Below are 19911 nucleotides of genomic sequence, written 5' to 3'. Positions count from 1 at the left end.
GCATGGCGATATGGACGGATATGAAAAGCAAGGGAATGACAGGCAGGAAATTGAAGAACTGCTCCATGTCATTTGGAAGTAAGTAATGATAAGTGCGGATACCCAATTGGCGTGGGATGTTGCGTACTTTGCAACTCTTTTGGAAGCTAAATTTACTACGAATTCTATTCCTGAACTTTATCTAAGTAAGGGGAATGTAAAATATGCAACAAATTTGTAGTAACTGCTTTATTTAGCTGAAGAAAAGGTTAAAACAGTAAAAGTATAACTCCTTTTTATACAATCTTATATTTGAAAAGGCAAGTAAGCAATTGATTTTCCATAATGAATAGGATAATTCATGAATTATAATTAAATAATATATAAAAGCACTAAATTGGCATTCTAAAAATAGTTAATTTTCTATCTAAAAAAACCTTACTTGAATGATACAATTACGTGAAAAACACGTGAATTGAAAATCCACTTTGTTGCTACCCATTTCATATATTACAGCCATAAAATCCATTTCATTGAGCCAAACTTTGATGGAATTCCATTGGGCCACCCCAAAAATAAATGCAGTCAGTGTGAAAGTCGGAAAGTCAGAATTGTGACAGTTGTGAGTTCGATTTGAGTTGGTCCAATTAACGAGCGTGTTAATTGGCCGTCATTGGAACAGATAGAGCATAACCACAGCGTGTCAGCCGCACATCATATTGTGGCCATCAAAAATGGCTAGTGCCACGCCCACTCAGCCTCATTCAACGAGCGATCAACAGATGCAGCGGAAAACAGGAGTCAGAAAACAGGAGTCAGAAAACAGGAGTTAGAAAACAGGAGTCAGAAATCAGGATCAGGGCGCACATGTGTCGCTAATTTGCAACCGACACGCCCACTTTTCCTGCAGGCGAAAACAATAAAAAAGAGAAAATCAAAACAAAGAACAGGACAACCCCCTTTGGAAAACTGCGACCATGAAGCAGGAACCAGAAAACCAGAAAACCAGGAAACCAGGAAACCTCCCTCCTCAGCGTCTTCTGTTTTCGGCTGGCAAAAGTCAAGTCACACAAAACGATGGCAATTACGCTAAGCAGGCCATTTATTTTTATGAGCCCACGAATTATGAATAATTGCAAGTAAACTAAACGTGCGGAGGGGGGGGCGTGGTCTTTAAGGGGGGGTGGGGGTGAGGCAACATCGTTAGCAGACATGTTCGAAAATCCATTTCGACATTCGGCGCTGACATAATGAAAAAGCGCATTCGCATGCCGGCAGTTTTCTCGGCGATTCCATCACGGATCGAAGCCAATCTGCAGACCCTCCCACACACAGAAGCACACACCACACTCACACACACACACACACAGGGTGTGTGGATTCGTCATTAGGCTCATAAAATTACAATGAATTGGCCAACACACACACACAGACACACACACTCGAATATGCATAGATATTCACACAGCAATCTTGACAAATGACAAACACAAAAACTGAAGACCTTTTGTGCGCAGCAGTGTACGGAAGTGGGATTACCCTGTACAATTAGAAAATACACAATCAGTTTATTGGGTGCTTAAACGTATTACCAACTCACAGTAGATACAGCGTATGATGGAAGTGAATAGTCATTGAGTTCCAATATTTTAGTTTAGTTTCCTTGCTCTACAACTAACAGCTATGCAAACATATAATTTTTAACACTCAAAAAAGGCTGCATTTAGTCACAGTCCAACACGCTCTATCCTCCATTTGCACCAGCGATTTCCAGGGTATTATTTCTGGGGCGAGACGCTGTGTGATTTGGCACAGACAACGAGGACATCGAGGACAACAAGGACATCAACGCCATCAGCGGCAACAACAATTGACATTCATTGGCTAGTTTGATGCTCGTTTCGCAGCCCTCCGCTGGCTGTCCTGAGTGTCCTGCATGTCCTGGATGTCCTGAATGTCCTGGATGTCCTGGCTGTCAACCCCGCACAGCCTAATACATTGTCCTTGCCCAGTTGCTGCTGCTGGAATCCTTGGCCTGGTCCTTGCTCCTTTGGCTGTCGCGATTGATTTTCTCTCCAGCGCCTGTGCCACAAACCCCCTCTCCCCCTCCCCCCCGCTTCCTGCTACCCCTCTATTGGCTTGGCGGCAAATAAATTACATTGTAATTTGTGTCCCCCGTTGAATTTGGCCTCCCCCTTCGCAGGTCCTTCGTCCTTCGTCCTGACCAGACTGGCTCCTTCAACCCTCGACTTTTCTGCCGCTCTTTCTGTTTCTGTGCACTTTAAAAAGGTTTTTGATTAAGAAAAACGCTTTTTCTGTCAGCCAAGAATTATTATATATAAAAATTATATTTTTTATTGTGGATTTTAACATATTAACATATATTCTTTCAATACTTTAAATCTGGATTTATTTATAAGGCAAATTGTGATTAATATATTTTAATGAATATTATTAGAACCATATATATCAGAGACCAACCATATATTTATACAAAATAGTTATGCTACCACAACAAAAGTATAGTTTAAAGCACATCCTAAAATTTTATTTAAATGTATATATTGTTAATTTAGTGCAAATAGTTTTTTGCAGTGCCGTTCTTGTTGGTCGTGTGTGCTCGTAATTTCATTTCGAGTGCCTTTTGGCCCACCGCCCACCGTTTTGGCATTGCTTGGGCATACTGCCACGCCCACCAAGGCCAGTTCTCCCTCTTAAACCGCACCCCGCCTTTCCCCCGCACCCCGAACTTGCCCCATGCCCCTTGCCCCGCAGCCTCTAGCTCATTTAAAGTTGATGGTGTGTGAAAAAATGTGAACAGATTGTTATGTAATTGAGTTTTTAGGCAGCCGTTTTGAGGTCGCCTTTTGTGGTGGCCGCCTCCTTGCGATGTCCTTTCGTCCTTTCGTCCTTCCAACCCCCATGCCCACGCCCACTTCCACCACCGCCCACCAGCGCCCACGCCCCTGACTGTTGTCGCATTTTGTTACATTTATTTGTCGCTTGATTTGATTCCTATTTCCTCAGCCTTGGCTGTGGCTTCAGTTTTCCCCGCTTTCCTTTTTTTTTTCCTTTTATTTTCCGTCTGCTCGTCGGCATTTCCCTCGCCCATTTTCCCTCCCAGGTCTATTTGCCCTATCAATGAACAGGGGCGTGGGCGGGAAGGGGCAGTTTCTGATTCAGTTGACCGATTTGCGGTCGATGAGGCCAAGTTGTGCGGTTTGCAATTGCACTGGGAATGGATAAATGGCATTGGAGTGGACCAAAGTGGACCAGAGTGGACCAGAGTGGACCGGAGTTGGCACAGGGATCGGCATCATTGATTTTATGTAGCGTAATTAGCGCAATCTGTTAGATACATTTTGCTGTGGAATAGAGACATGCTGTTGAATGCCGATCATCCCTGAGCTATTTATTCATTTATGTGGCATGCCACATGTGGCATACTGATGAAACCTATTAACTTGTCACGTTAACTGATAAAGCACATTACATATTCTCCTACAGGTTTTTCTAATTGCATTTTAATGTGGAGTGCTGTAAATCAAGAGATGCTTAAAATGATAGAACACTACTTTTCGGTAGCTTTCCTATTTGCCTCGTATCTCTGCATATATTTCCACCAGTTTATATATTACGAGGTGCATAATGCCGCTGATGAAGTGATCTTCATGCCGATCATTGCTTACTGTCCATCACATTGGTCATGCCAATCCACCGCCGACTGCCCAGCCCCATTATATTCCCATTTCGGTTGCATGTAACCGATCAGGAACCGAACATCGGTTAACCCCATTCCCCCCTTCTCCCCCATCCCTTCCAGAGCTGAAGGATGAACCGAGCATGAGGATGAGTATGAGGATGAAGATGAAGATGAAGTTGGCCTGACTTGCAGTCCGCTGCTTATTAGCTTGCATTTAAGACCCAGCAGGGTTTTCACACCTCCGACGCCCCACTGCGCCGCTGCAAGCCGACAAACGAATGGTGAGCGACGGCGAAAGGCAAAGACAAAGGAGGGGAACAAGGGTACAAGGCACAGGGGAAGAGAGGAGGGGGAAGAGGAGCAGGAGCAGCAGGAGGATTCCTCGGAGGAGCAGCGAGGAGGAGCAAGGAGGAGCGCTGCAACAGCGCACGCGCGGTGCAATCAAATTCAAATCACTTTGCATCTTTGAGATCTCAATAAAAATCTTTTCTCCTTGCCTGCGATTGTGCACTGCAAAAAAAAAGGTCACTGTGCTGCAACCAGTCTTGAGATTTTAGTTATTAATTCTCCAATAAGGATGCAATAACTAGTGCAAATAAACTATTACATTAACATTAATTTAGTTTATTCAGATAAATATATCTCAAACTTAAAACTTGAACTTTGTCAAATAATGTTAGAAATACTTATTATTAATATATTGCTCTGAGTGCTTACTATGAAGTGCATGCCACATGTGGCACATTATATGCATTGTTTTGGCCACGGTATTGCAAGAGTTTTTCGCTCAGTGCAGCTGCTGCCGCTGTTTTGCTGCGGCTGCCATTGACTTTAATTGTTGCCGCAGGAGCATTGCTCAAATATTAATTGGTTTTTTCTCTCTGTGTGCGGAGGCAGCGACTCCTCCGATTTCTGGCTAAAAAGTGGGGGGGGGGGGGAAGGGGTGGGGGGATCCGTAGGCGGCGAAGGGTTCCCTTTTCCACGTCTGTTTGCAGCGCGAAGGCTGCAAAAATTAATTACGATATCATGATTTACAAAATTAGCCGCAAATGGTGCGGCCTTTTTTCCCTCTCTTATTCCACGCCACTCCCCCTCCTCCACCGCCGCCCCTTTTTTGCTTACCTGAGTGGGCAGGTTGCGGGGCGTGGGCGTGGCACCACAGAGTGGAAGGTTCCAGGTCGCCTACATGCCCATATATGTACATACATGTGTGTTATGTGTGTGTGTGTTCGAGTTGGGCAACAAACTGCTGCCACAGGAGGCAGTATCTTTAGCGAGATCAACGTTGTAATGCAACACAAAATGGGCAACAATTGCGAGGCTCTTGAATGGGCACAAGTTGTGTTTGCATTTGTATTTGTTGTGTGCAACAGTTGTAATTTTCAGGGGAAAATAGGGAAATTTCTGATGATTCAAGTACTTTTTGACATTTTCTAAAAATATTACAAGTATTTTAGTACTCTTTGACATTTTCTAAAAGTATTACAAGTATTTCAGTACTTTTTGACATTTTCTAAAAGTATTACAAGTATTTTAGTACTTTTTGACATTTTCTAAAAGTATTACAACTTTTTCAGTACTTTTTGACATGTTCTAAAAGTATTACAACTTTTTCAGTACTTTTTGACATTTTCTAAAAGTATTACAAGTATTTTAGTACTTTATGACATTTTCTAAAAGTATTACAACTTTTTCAGTACTTTTTGACATGTTCTAAAAGTATTACAAGTATTTTAGTACTTTTTGACATTTTCTAAAAGTATTACAACTTTTTCAGTACTTTTTGACATTTTCTAAAAGTATTACAACTTTTTCAGTACTTTTTGACATTTTCTAAAAGTATTACAAGTATCTTAGTACTCTTTGACATTTTCTAAAAGTATTACAAGTATTTCAGTATTTAAATGTTGCATATGTGCAACTCTTGTTTTGTATTTACAAACAAGTAATTTGTATACTGTGTGTTCATCTATTTGATTTGTTTAATATTCTTTTCAACCCATTTAATTATACACACTTTACAGCATCGAGGACCATTCATCATTCGGCACTCACTTCCTATGGCCATAAATCTGCACCAGACTCACTCCTCCTCCCTTTGCAACATTGCAACATTGTAAGGAATGCAGAAGGGCTGCAGGTATTCCACAGTTTCTTCTTGGCCAGATCCGTCACCCAAAACTAAAAAAAAATTAAGGAAACTAAAGAAATAAAAAGGTAGCTACCATTCCTGGGCAATTAAATGCGCCACCTGATCGGCCTTGGGCGGCATCTTCAGCGCTCCAGTTACGATCCCGATCCCAATTCCCATTCCAGATCCCATTCCCATTCCCGCTCCAAATTCCCATTCCCGCTCCAAATTCCCATCCTGCTCCCAATTCCCATTCCTGCTCCAAAGGGGAGCAGCACTTGCCCAATGGGTTTCGCCCTTTTTCCAGCACTTGGTCCAGCTGCCGGCCACGCCCCTTTCGCTTTTTAGGGGCTGGGGCATTTGCCACTGTTACAATATTGTCGCCCCTTCTCCTTCTTCTTCTTCTTCTTCTGGGTTTCTTGTTCCGCCTGGTGGTAATTAAGATTGTGGCTTCTTCTGCTCGCCTTTTCCGCGCATTCCATGCGCCTTTTTTGCATATGTGCATTGCGTTTATTAATGTCATCAACGCCCCAGCTAAAGCCCCATCTTGGCCACCCCGCCCCCCGCATGGCCACGCCTCCTCATCCGCAGTGGGGCAACGCCGAGTTGACAACTCAATCTGTTGCACTGGGCGTAAAATCCAGGTAATTTCTTCTCACTATTTGCATTTATACATTACAATATAATAGTTTATAACCCTTTTTTGTGCACTTTATAAAGCTTTAATTTACTTCAAGCTTCAGAGATTCTTTATAGAATACTGAAATGATATATATTTAAAATAAAAATATAATAGCATTTATAATATAATATATTATATGATATGATAAGATATATTTTATAACGAATACCTTAATCTAAATATGTTTATAATTATAAATTAGTTGTATCCTTAGTTATCCTAGTTTTAGACTTCTTGACTGCTTCTGACCAAAAACGGATTACCAACTTGGTGATTGTTTTTTCCAAGTGCAGCGCAAGACGTGCAGGGGCGTAGGACTGAGGGCAGAGGGGGGGACAGGGTGCTCATCATCAGCGACATCAATTAAAATGATTCCGGCGATCAGAAGAAGAAAAAATACAATACAGAATACAGAAAAACCGAAACAAAAACGGGCGCAAAAAGGCAAATTAAACGCCTAACAGTAAGCCAAAGGCGCTGGCGAAACAAGGAAAAAAAAAATTGGAGCTAATTTGATTAATATGCCAGGGGGGGGGGGCAGGGGGCAGGGGGTGGAGCACACAAAAGGGGGGCCTAATGATGGGAAGTGCGAACGCATTTTGGCTCCCAAGACGAGTTCGTTACGCGCGTAATTGCGAAAGTAATTAGTGCAAAGCGTTCAATTGCGATACTCGCAACCTGTAACTGCTTAAATCCCCACTTCCATTCCCCCCTTTTTGAAAAAGCCACAAATCCCATTTAAGCCCCCATGCCCCCCACAAAAAGGTGCAACTGTACTTGCAACAATGGCGCGTTCCCACAGACGAGCTTCTCGCTGGTGACCCCGACAAATGGCTGGGAAGCCGCGAAGAGTATCCAATGGCAGGTTGACGACTTGATGGACTCCATTTTTTGATTTAATGAAGCACACACAGTATTTGCGCTCATTCAGAGAATGAAATCATTTGAAGTTCAGGCGACGAAGTTGTGGTGACCCCAATCAAGGTGACCTACCAAGCAGAAAGCGCTATTAAAATATAATATTATAGTGAAACTCTTTGCTGAGTTTAAGCAACTAATCTAATTGCCTTTTGCTAGCTACTTAGTTAATAATAATAATACTAAGCTACTATGCCAAGTACCAAGTTCCTGAGTACCAAGCCCACTTAAGTTGTATTTGCTCACCCTGGTGACCTCACAAGTGTGCCTGCAACCCTTGCATCTGGTGACCTCGTCCCTGGAGTTGGAGTTGGAGTTGGAGGTGCAATTCGATGTGCATCTAGGCAAGTAAGTCGCAAATCCCCGACAGCCGCCCGAGCCGGGCACACGTAGCGATTTCACGGCTAGCGAAACCACAGAGGACTCGGCTGAGCTCCGCCTCCGGTGCGGGATTCGATTCCAGATCGGATGGCCCGGATTCTCCGGGGACGCGGTTACTCCGGGCATATTTCACGCCTCCTTGGCCGACGTGCTTCATGACAAACTAACCACCAGCTTGGGCGCAGGAGTAAGGGGGGTGGTGGGTGGTGGGCGGAGTGCCGATAAGGATATGACAAATTTCACGCGCTTAGCGCTAAAAGGACAACACAGCTGCACTGAGAACAAATTTGAAGAATTAAGCAGTTAATTAAGTGAATAAGTAGATGCGCACTTAAAATGTATAATATTTATGTCTTAAATTCATAATTTCTTTACTTGTGTAATTACCAAAAATGGTAAAAATATATAAAATTTTTGTGCTAAATTCATAATTTCTTTAGTTGTGTAACTAACAAAAATGGTAAAAGTATATAATATTTTTGTGTTGAATTCATAATTTCTTTAGTGGTGTAACTAACAAAAATGGTAAAAATGTATAATATTTTTGTGCTAAATTCATAATTTCTTTAGTTGTGTAATTACTAAAAATGGTAAAAGTATATAATATTTTTGTGTTGAATTCATAATTTCTTTAGTGGTGTAATTTACAAAAATGGTAAAAATATATAATATTTTTGTGTTAAAATCATAATTTCTTTAGCTGTGTAATTAACAAAAATGTTAAAATTTTTGAGTTAAATTAATCATTTTTTTAGTAGTGTAATTAACAAAAATTGTACAATTCTTGCTTTCAATCAGCTTTGCCCTCAAGAAGCCTAACTTATGTATATAAGTCTTATAAAAACCAGCTAAGGAAGTGACTTTTATTACAATATGTTTATTTGTTTCTTTTTTAAGCCAATTACATTTTATGCAGACATATATCTGTTGATTGCAACGCAGTTTCTCGCAGTGCACTGGAAGGTGGCTGACAAGACAAGGTGGACGCCGTCAGCGGCTTAATTTCGAGTCGCACAGCGGCTTTTGTCAGCTTCCCAAGGACCAAGGACCAAAAACCCAAACAAGCAAACAACCAAAACCCAAATCCCGCAACCCGAATCCGAAACCGAAAATCAAAAACCAAAAACCAAAATCCAAAAACCAAAAACCAAAAAAACAGAGCGACCAATGCCGAAAATGAAGTCAAGATAGCAATCGCAGGGATGGATGATGCCGTGCGGCTCAGCTCGAGTCGCACTTTAATCAATCGCAACCGATTTGTCGGCTTAGCATGTACAACATGACGTAAACAAAGAGTCGGGAAACGGGAAATGGGAAATGGAAAATGGGTGGGGGAAAATGTAAGGAAGGGGAAGCAAAGGGAAGGCGAGGCAAAATCGGCATAGCAAAGGCAATAGAAAGGCATTTCGAATAGAAATCGGAAGTCTGCAGCGAAGGGTGGCCGGCATTAAAGTGAGCAATCGACGAGGATTAGCGGCTGCCTGGGAGTCGTTCGCCGCGGTCGGGCTTAGCGGGTATTGCCTGTAAAGTGGCCCGCTAATAGTTGTTTGGAGCGTGAGAAGATGACGCCGAATGATGACGGTTACCAGCGGGCGGGCCGAGATTACCGGATTTGTGTTTTGTGTTTTTGGCCACTGCAAAAATCCCTGGCCAAAATGGAAATTGCAGTTGAAAAATGGCACTTGCAAAGGTGCCAAAATGGGGGAAGTTATTGATTTGTTTTGGAAAATACTCCTATATATATATAAATGTTTTTAGACTCCCATATTAGCGATAATCAAAACACTTTGAGTGGGTCCATAGAATGACATTATAAGTGAGGTCTGCGAACTCAGCACTTTGCGAAATACATTTTGTAGTATTTATTATTTGTGGGAAATGGCCAGGAAATGCATACCTTCTTGACTTATCCCATGTTTCCCAGCCGAGAGATACTAGTTTACCATCCAAATGGCTAGTTGTGTCCAATGGGATGATGGGATAACAATTTATAATGGCTTAAGTACGATTTATATGATGCTAATCGGGCGACCAGCATCGCTCGAGGACTTAAGTTCGCTCGAAATAAGAATCCTCCCCTCGGTTTTTGGACAAGGGGAGAGAGGGGGGAGGAAGGGGGATGGCAGGGGCGCACAACCCCGGGGGTCCGAACCCTTGACAATGGCTCTATTTTTATGCGATTTACTTGTTTTGATAAACATTCGACATTTCTGACAGTCAGACGACACCATTCGAGACGCGAGTCCTTTGTGCCAGGAGCACCCCTCCTCCTCCTTTCTCCTTCCTCCTCGTGGAAGGATGAAGGGCACGGGCTGCTGGAAATAATTTGGAAATTACTCTCCTCCTGCCATTTGGGATTTTTATGAAGGTCGCGTGCGGTTTGATCGGCTCCATGCAGATAGATAAGGCGACCCGCCATATAAATCATACATAAATCTGCATTCAGCCGAGAGTTTACTTTATTGTTTGATAAGTATTTCGATAATAATTCCGGGCGCTGCGACGAGCGCTTAACACCCTCCGCAACAGATTGGAATTGCAATTGGAACAGAGATCTGAATCGGTAACTGGAATCCGAGTCTGAATCCCGAGTCTGAGTCCCGAGTCCCGAGTCCCGAGTCCGAGGGTTGCCATCAAATGGAGATTTATGCCGGAGTTAAGAGACTTTTATGGGTTACCCAAGCTGAAGCTGAAGCTAAAGATGAAGCTGAAGCTGAAGCTGAAGCTAAAGGATGGGCATCCTTAAATCGGAATCCAAATCAGGCAGCAGCAGTCACTCAAAGACAAGTCCCAAGTCTCAAGTCCCAACTCGAATGTCCACTGTCCAGTGTCCACTGTCCAGTGTCCAGTGTCCAGTGTCCGCAGTTTGCAGAGCAAGGGGCACTAATAAGCACCTTGGGCCACTGGCGTTGGACAACCGGTGAGCAAATTGGATTACTTCATTTCATTTCTGGCGTCGGCTAACATCAAGCACACCAAGGATTCATCCATCCATCCGCCAGTCCCAGTCGCAGTTTAAGCTCCACTGCCAGAAAAACCTAGTTGCATTGATTTGAAATAAATAATATGAAATAAATTGAATATTTAATCAATTGCAAGTGGAAAAAGATGTCGAAAAGACTAAGATTGATTTATTAACTTATTTTTAAGGAGTATGTTTCACTAGCATACTTATTCACTTATATACAACTTTTATCAAAGGAAATACTAGCTTATTTGCACTTAAGTTACTCAAGTATTGTTTGCTGCATAATATTTGCATTTCTTCTATATAGATTCGGTTTTTTTTTAAGTGCACATCTTCGGTTTCGGCTTCGCAGGCAGAGTAGGAAATAAATAAAAACAAATTTGCAGTCGGACATTTGGTCGATTGATTTCTGCAGCTCACGGATTTCAGACTCGGGCGCTGTCTTCCCCTTGGTTTCTTCGCACCCCTCCCCTCTGGAGACCGCCCTCTGGAGGCCCCCCTCTACACCCGCCACCCATGCAATTTGAATCTTCAAGTTTGTGGCTCAAGTTGCCTGAACTTGCTGTTCGCTTGCAAATTGCCGCATATTTGTTGAGTAATTACGCTTTAACTTGTAATAAAGAAGACAAACAATAAAACGAGGCCCCAGCCGTGATACCCCCTCCGCTCCCCCCCTCTCTCTCTCCGAAAGGTGGGCTGCCAGGGGCGGCGTGCAACTGACAGGCTGGACAGGGGGGGAGGGGGAGAGGAGCACATCTGGCGGCGTGTTCTCAATTGAAAAGCGTGAATAACAAACGTGAACGGGGCGCAAATTGGTGAAAAAAAGAGTCGATGGCGAAGTTGAAGACTGTTCAACTGGATCGAGAGATTTGCGTTTATGCGGTGCCGAAATCTCGTAATTGATGGTATACGTTGCTGATCATTAACTTGTGAATTTGTATGCAAGTTGTGGTACTAACTAACTAATTAGGTATAGTTAAAAAACTCAAAAAAGCTCCAAAATGTAGAACAGCATTTTGTAAAAGAAAATAAAGAAATTTGAATTTTCTTTTTTAAGAATTTTCTTTGAAATTAAGATAGAAATTTGATTGAATGTTCTACAATTTGTTGCCCATATGTACATATTGCACATATGTATTTATTGGTAACAATTTGGCTCAGTTGAAATCGGTGCACTAATCAGCACTGAAAAGCCACCAAGTCTGGTATAATTGACGCGAAAACCGCGAAAAGTTAAAAACCAGAGACAGAAGAAGAAGCAGTAGATGAAGAAAACTGGACGACGAGATGGCAGGAAGCTGGAGCGAGATGGCAGCAAGGATGGGAGCGAGATAGAGCGAGTGCTCCGACTGGCCAAAACCATAAAATGCATTATTATGCTAAATGACTATAAAAATCACGTTTACAATCCATTTATGCCTGGGATAATAACCCATCCCATTCGACTCCATTCCATTGCCCTTCGCTCCGTGAGGCCAAAAAGAGTGAGGGGTGGTAGAGGGGTGGTAGAGGGGTCTGGTGTTGGGCGGTGGGTTTGGTGGGGCGGTGCAGATGGACGGGATGTTGGCTAAAAACCCTGAAAGGCAGCATTTGTTTACGCCGCGAATAATTGAGTTATCTGATCTCGGTCCTCGGAGTTGGACTCGCAAACTCGCAAACTCGCAGACTTGCAGCTAGCCACAAGACACGAAAACTCACTTGGATTCCTGCGCTTGGTTCCATCCTGCAAACGAGGCTGGTCTCTGGTCTCTAGGTCTATTAACCAGGTGGGGGGACGGAGAGGATGGGGGGCAGGGAGGTTACCAGGGGGCGGTGGTTTTGGACGGCACATTGCATGTTGGCCATTGGCAGCAGGTAGGTGTGGCAGCGGCCTACGTAGCAAATTGTTTGGGGCGCATTAGACGGCTGCTTACCAGTGCCCATGCACTGAGAATAATAACGCATTAGCTGGGAATTTTAACTGTTAATAAGAGAGAGAGCTGTTCAGAAATCCCTTTAAATAATAAATAATAAATAATAAATAATAAATAATAAATAATAAATAATAAATAATAAATAATAAATAATAAATAATAAATAATAAATAATAAATAATAAATAATAAATAATAAATAATAAATAATAAATAATAAATAATAAATAATAAATAATAAAATAATAAATAATAAATAATAAATAATAAATAATAAATAATAAATAATAAATAATAAATAATAAATAATAAATAATAAATAATAAATAATAAATAATAAATAATAAATTAAATAATAAATAATAAATAATAAATAATAAATAATAAATAATAAATAATAAAATAATAAATAATAAATAATAAATAATAAATAATAAATAATAAATAATAAATAATAAATAATAAATAATAAATAATAAATAATAAATAATAAATAATAAATAATAAATAATAATAATATTTCAATATATAAATGTAAATATCATTATTGAAGATATGAACATACTGACAGTGATTAGTTAACCTTTTAAAGGAAGTGAAAAAGGTTCTACAACAAACTTCAGATACCACAATGAGTAAAATGGAGTACCTAGTATATTTGAAAATGTTATAACATAAAATGTAAAAAGCCAGGCACAATTTGGAAGTGTTATTTGATAAAGAATAAGATAGATTGTTAAGTAAAAATAGCCATATTGCACAGCATTTAATAGAGTACCTACTGAAAGAGTACCTTTTTTCTGAAATAATCTCATTTCTTACAGTGCAACGTGCCCCTGGAACCCCCGTCTCCTTTTGCAACCTGCGCATTGGTAATGACTTTATTTGGTTGCTGCGTTAATGGGGCACAGTCTGCTTCTACTTCTACATCTCCATCTCCATCTCCATCTGCATCTGCATCGCCTGCCTCTTTCCGTTTCGTACCGTTCCCATCTTCCATTTGGCGGCAGCGCAAATTGAAAGCGCATTTCAAAATTTTTCACACCTGAAAATTATTTCGTCTCGAGAAGGTTTTCCTCCATCTTCCCCTTCCCTTTTCCCTTTCCCCTTGCCGAACAGCCAGCGGGGGGTGGGGTTGAAAGGAAGAAGAGCAGGACGCGGGGCAAGTGCAGCGAATTCCGTTTGTGGAGTGGCAGGCTGCAAAACACTCTTCCCGTAGCGCCGCACTCGAAAAACGAGAAACACCAAAAAGAAGGTGCCGACTGCAATTAATCAAAATTTAATTTCAAAAAGTGACGCTGACGATGAGGCCCAAAAAATTGAATTGAAAAGCGGCCAGTGCGAGAGGGAGAGAGATAGCGAGTGAAAGAGAGAGAGAGAGAGAAAAGAGGCAAAAGAAAATGTAATTAATCACAAGACGGTTGGGAAAAATGGGAAAAAGCCGCAGCCAACATGGCAACAAGGCAGCCAGGCAACAAGGCAACAAAGCAACAAAGAGCCAAGGAATACAAAAGAGGCGTCAAAAGTTGACCGGCCAGTCCATCAGCAGTCGCAGAGGCGCCCCTCCCCCCTTTGCTTTGATGGTGGGGGATCCCCTGCTGGCCCCACCGTGAGCTAACCAGATTTCCGTTACAATTTATAGGCCCCTCTTTTGGTAAGAAAAATGATATGATGATATGTGCCGTGAGTTTCCCCCCCCCCCCCCTCCCCCCCTAAAATCGTTGACAAAGCAGGGCGATCGCATTTGAACCTGATTACCGATTGTTGCTCATCGAAAGACCATATTCTTTGGGCTCCCTGCGGCGGGGATCAGCTTAAATATATGATTTCTATAATTCACTTTTCACTTTTTAATTCACTTCCACATTTGTTAAATTTTCAATAGATCGGGTCTCTAAAGTTGACTATCTTAAGGTCTTTACTCAATGTTTAGCTCAATGGCTTAAATAGCTTTTTATTCGTTATTTATTATTTAGTGCCTCACTATTTAAATGAATACTTTGTGTTTGCTTTTATAAAAAGATATTTTTTAAAGTCCATTGGAATTACCTTTTATGACTTTATCATCATCATAAATGATTTAATAAATAACCCTTTTATTTGTTATATTTAATATTAAAACAAGATTTTAAAGATTAAACTCTTATACATTTTTTGATTGTGAAAAACGAAATGTCGTTTTAAGACTGCTGGCTCCATCTAACTTTAGGTATATCCCAGAAAAAAGCGCCCTCTACATCTGGATTTATTAAAGATCACTGTTTATACATTTTACATGAAACTACACTAAATATCCACTATATCGAATGTAAAAAAAGTGCTGTTTTGCGTATCTACACTGTCGAAGTAGTTTTCGTGTAAGTTACATTTGTGACATCAAATTCTACATGCAAGCAGCAAATATTTATACAAAATTCAAAACAATAAGAAATAAGTAAGCCAAGTCGTAATTTTTTGTCTAACTTTGGTTATAATTTTATTCATTATCTTAACTTGTTCCGGTTTCTTCTTCACTTCCATGCTCCGATCTTCAGGGGTTTATCTTGCTGCCTTTGCAGTTGCGTTTTGCGTTTTCACATTTTGTTGGTTTTAAACATAGATTGAGAAATTATGTATAATGTGTATATGTTATGCATAGTTATATATTAAACATGTAGTATATATATATATTATAATTTATGTAGCATACAAAAAAAAATATCTAAAAAAAAATAAACAAAAAGGTATCCTTAAGACAGAACCGCGACGGTGTCCAGCGCAACAACGATGCCACCGTCAGTATGCTAGGTATGCTAGGTTTTCGGTTTTGGGTTCGGTCGCGGTCACCTCCTAATCCTCCTTAGTCTCCTTCCATTTCTCCCCCTTCTTCTCTCTGCCCCCCATCCGCTCACTGTGGCTTCTGGGTCTTTGGTGGTGCTTGGTGCTGCTGCTGCTGCTGTTGCTGCTGGGTCTCGTACCGCTGGCGCAGGGCGGTCAGGGCACTCAGCAGCCGGCTGTTGGCCGCATCCAGTGCCGCGATCTGCTGGCCCTGCTCCTCGATCACGCGCTGCTTGTGCGACAGCGCCAGCGACATCTTCAGCTGTTCGCGACGCAGCTCCTCCTCCATGGTGATGAGTCTGCAGGAGGATTGAAAGAAACTTTAATTAGGTTTACCCCTGAAGTATGGGTCCATGCCAATTATTTAGGCAGTCGTGCGGCCAAAATTAGTGCGTATTCAAAGCAAAGCTGGTTAAGCATTAACAAAACATCTATTTTGGCTACAACGCTTGCGTCTTAAATTGATTGCAATCCCTACCTGTCGATGATGCTGCGCATTGTGGACTCCGACTGCATGCTGAGGTTATTCGCTCCATTGCTGCCCGCTTGACGCTGCAGGCCGAACAGCTCGTCGCTGGAGTCGCGAAGCTCGGCCTCATCCCGGTCCAGCGTGTGACAGAGCGTGTCCAGCGTCTGTTGCAGCAGCTGGATCTCTCCGTTCTGGTCATAGCTCTTGCCCAGTCCCTGTTCCGAACCGGCACCTCCTCCGCCGCTGCCGCCACTGCTGCGCAACTGCCTGCGTCGCTTGCCCTCCTGCAACTGATTGCAGTGTCCTGGAACCAAAAATGCATCTCAAGTTAGCTACGTTCTAGGTACATTCACACGGATTTGTCCAACTCACCCTCTGTATCCGTGCTGCTGTCGGAGAGCGTGCGCGCCGAGTCCAAGCTCAGGCGCCTCTGTGCCGCTGATGTGGCCGAGCCCACGCTGCCCGCCACACTGCCGGCATACTGCTTCAGTTCCTGATCCCGTTCCCTCTGCTGTTGCTGCATCGGATTCTGCTGCTGCTGGTGGGGATGTTGATGGTGTCCCGCGGCATTGGAAGTGGACAAGCCATAGCCCACATTTCCACTGCTGCCGCCGTAGCCACTGCCGTAGACATCCTCGCGCTTTAGCGGTCCATTCAGTCGCCCGTAGGCGGATGAGCCGCCGCTCTTGCCCAGATTCGAGGTGGACGCAGATGCTGAGGTGGAGGAGCTGCTGCCGCCGCTGAGCGAGCGCTGAGCCTCCAATTTGGTGGCAATACCCGCTCCAGCAGCTGCCGCCGCTGCATAACTGAAGTAATTATCCGCCGACAGCTGTTCGTCCGAGGAGCTGGGCGTCAGAGTGGCCGCCTCCAAGGCTCCGCCACTGTTGAGGAAAGCCGCCCTGGCGGCCACCAGTCCACCACCAATGGGTTTCAAGCGGCTGCCAAACTGCTGTTGCTGTTGCTGCTGCTGCTGCTGTTGGTGGGGATTACTTTGAGCCGATGATCTGGACGAGCCAGTTTGGGGCTGGAGCTGATAGGAGGGATTCTTGAAGGCCAGCGGCGCATTGTGACTGCCCATCGCGGCCTTCAGCTGGCTCTCCACGGGACTGGAGGACTGCGAGGGCGAGGGATTCGTGGAGATGCTCTGGTAGCCAGAGCTGCAGTGACTGCTTTTCGCTGACAGCTGCTCCTTGCCGGCAACGGCTGTGGGTTTCAGGTGACCCTGATGGTTCTGCTGACCTTGGCTGTGATGGTGATGGTTTGCTGGTTCCGCCACGTCGTGCTCCTCGGCGTACTTGAACAGATCGTCGAGATCCTCCAAGTTCTTGGGCATATTCGAGTTGGGATTCAGATTGTTACCCCGCACATAGCCACCTGAGTGATCGGGTATGCCCAAATTCAGTTTGTGGTGGCTTCGTCCGGTACCCGCTGGTCCCAAACTGGATTTCATCATCGGTGTGGGCGACTTGCAGACAAAAGCACTGCTCGTATCGAACCCGGAGATCTGGATTTGGAATTCCCCGTGCATGTCATCGTAGCTGCCGCTCTGGTTATTGTTGCTGCTGCCCACGTTGCCATTGGCATTGGGATTACCATTTCGTGGCAGTGTCCTGGAGCGAGTGCTTGATGGCGTGCCGGCCTCGTAGTCATTGCCATTGTGCGCCATATACGGATAGTTCATCCGATCCATGCGCTCCATTGTGCTGGATGCACTGGTCTGTGGCGCCGGCGGGCAGTGATGTGGATGCAGTTGCTGCGGGTGATGGGCATGTTGCTGGTGGCCATGCAGCAGATTGCTGCTGCTGCCATTGAGCGATGAGGATGCCATCGAGGTCTGCGATTGGGCATGCTGCAGACCGCCCGGCGAACTCATATATTGGTTGCCGGCAATGGAGGTTTGTGAATTGGAGAGCAGCTGGAGGGGATGCTGGTGGTGCGGCTGTTGCTGGTGGCCATGTTGTTGCAGCTGCTGATGCTGCTGTTGCTGCTGCTGTTGTTGTTGCTGCTGCTGCTGCTGCAACAAGCCATTGACCGTGGGGTCATTGTATCTGAAGATATTCTTCTCCAGAGAATTGGGCGTAAGTACTCCTCTCATGATGCCGCGCTCCGCAGACAATGGTTTACTGACAATCGCATGCTGCGGCTGGGCCAACTGGCTTTGTTGTGGCAGTAACTGCTCCGAGTTGGAGCCGACGTGCGAGCCCGAGGAGCCCGGATTTCGATTCTCCTGATTCTCGCTGGCTATCGAGTGCGTGGAGGAGGTGGCCGGCAAGTATCCGCCCGGCAGTGCTGTGCCCATGCCGTGCTCTTTGGCTCGGCTGATCTCATCCAGAATGTGCTGCAACGGATCCAGCTCGTGCTGCCTGGCCTCCGGCAGCTTGGCCAGGCTCTCGCTGAGCAAGCTGTGTAGTATGGACAACTGTTTGCCCTGGTCAATGTACCCGGCCCAATCGAGAATCGAGTCCGGAGCTGGATGCTCCGGCCGCGTGGATATAATCTCCAGAAACTGTTGCATGCGAGCGGCCTCCTGTTCGAGAAAATCGTTGAGGAACTCCATAAAGTTCTCCTTGCCCTGGAAGCGGGTGAAGTTCGCCAGCGTTTGCAGCGTCTTGGCCACCAGTGTGAGATTGCGGGTGGCCCGTGCCGATGGCAGTTCGCTGGTGATGTTGAAGAGCGACGGCGACAGGATGGCCGGGCACAGGAAGCGCAGGAAAATGCTCGCCGAGATCAGGTTGTCGGCCATATCCTGACGGCCCAGCTGCTGCAAGCGCTCCCGGAACGTGGCAAAGCAATTGCGCAGCTGGGCGGGGAAATGCTTGTGCGATTCGAAGATGCACTGCCACGCCCCTCGCACGGCGCCACGCAATGCGGCCTGCTGTCGCTGCAGCGAACCCGCCGACGTACCGCTCGTCTTGGTGGGATCCACCTCGCAGTCCCTCTCCGACTGAATTAGCTCGTTTATGGGCGCGGATAGTGTGTCCTGCAGATACTGTTCGCCCGTCAGCTTGAGGAATGCCTCCATGCTCTTGGTGGCCAACGAGTTGCCCCTGAACGTAAGCCTCTGATCGCCCACTCGCAGCAGATCGAGGGCCACCACATCGGTGAGGAAGGCGCCCGCCAATCCCTGTGCGTGCATCAGCAGCACCAGTGCCTGTCCAATGTCCTCCTTCGCCTTGACGCCGATCACCGGCTCCAGGGTCTCGCACACGCGCTTGTAGTTCTCCTTGAGGTAGGCCAAAAAGTTGGCGTACACATTGATGGGCAGGATGTCGGTGCTCTGGAAGCGGCACTTAATCCTCAACGTGGGCAACTGCTCCTTATCCTTGGACCCACTGCCGCCGCCGCCCGAGGTCCTGCCCAGACTGTCGCCCGCCTTGTCGCTCAGTATGGGATACCATTGCTCGCAGGGCAATCTGGAGGTGACATCGTGCACGGGTATCTTTACCGATCCCACGAACTGGTACTTGTCCCGCTTCTTCTTCTTGTCCACCTCACGGAATACGTTAACGGTGATCACATTAATCTCGGGTATGTCGGGAAAATCGAAGTGCTCTCCCCAAAACAGCAGATCCGTTTGCAGCTTCACCGAAGTCCGGCCGTACAGGGTCTTGTCCAGTTGCAGTTCGCAAAAGTATCGCTTCTTGGGCGGCAGATTCTTCGCCTCGTACACCCACATCTTCAGTGAGTTGTCCGTGCGACGCGTGTGCTCTGCATTCGGTGCGATCGACTTGCGCAGCGAGTAGATCCAAAGGTCACGCTCCTGGCGCGATCCGCACGAGTAGTACCGCTCGCCACGAGGCCCGCCCCGTACCTGGAAGCAGTGACGACGTCCCAGGACCGACTGGTGCACCGGCGCCACGCCCACCGCCCCAGTGCAGGAGAGATCTGGAGGAGCAGAGAAGAAAACGGTTTCAGGATTGCGGCCTAAAACTCCAGCATTATGGAGAACTC

General features: G+C 44.9%; 1 protein-coding gene across 8 annotated transcripts in view; it reads right to left on the bottom strand.

The window, feature by feature from the left end:
* Positions 1 to 15121: 15121 nt before the first annotated feature.
* Positions 15122 to 19911, bottom strand: part of LOC120457256 (ras GTPase-activating protein raskol) — a 41678-nt gene continuing 36888 nt past the window's right edge. For 4 of the 8 annotated variants that reach the window (XM_039644659.1, XM_039644661.1, XM_039644656.1 and 1 more), the window contains 3 exons: positions 16333 to 19845; positions 15970 to 16264; positions 15122 to 15811 (listed from right to left, as the gene is read on the bottom strand). In XM_039644659.1, the coding sequence (XP_039500593.1) occupies positions 15562 to 15811; positions 15970 to 16264; positions 16333 to 19845 (4058 nt within the window). In that variant the 3' untranslated portion in view covers positions 15122 to 15561. The remainder of the gene's footprint in view (positions 15812 to 15969; positions 16265 to 16332; positions 19846 to 19911) is intronic. The other 4 variants (XM_039644660.2, XM_039644662.2, XM_039644658.2 and 1 more) reach the window with 1 other exon arrangement.

The sequence above is a fragment of the Drosophila santomea genome, chromosome X, assembly GCF_016746245.2.
Source record: "Drosophila santomea strain STO CAGO 1482 chromosome X, Prin_Dsan_1.1, whole genome shotgun sequence".
Lineage (NCBI taxonomy): Eukaryota > Metazoa > Arthropoda > Insecta > Diptera > Drosophilidae > Drosophila > Drosophila santomea.
Note: the sequence above shows the minus strand (reverse complement) of the source record. Positions and strands in the feature narration are given on the sequence as shown.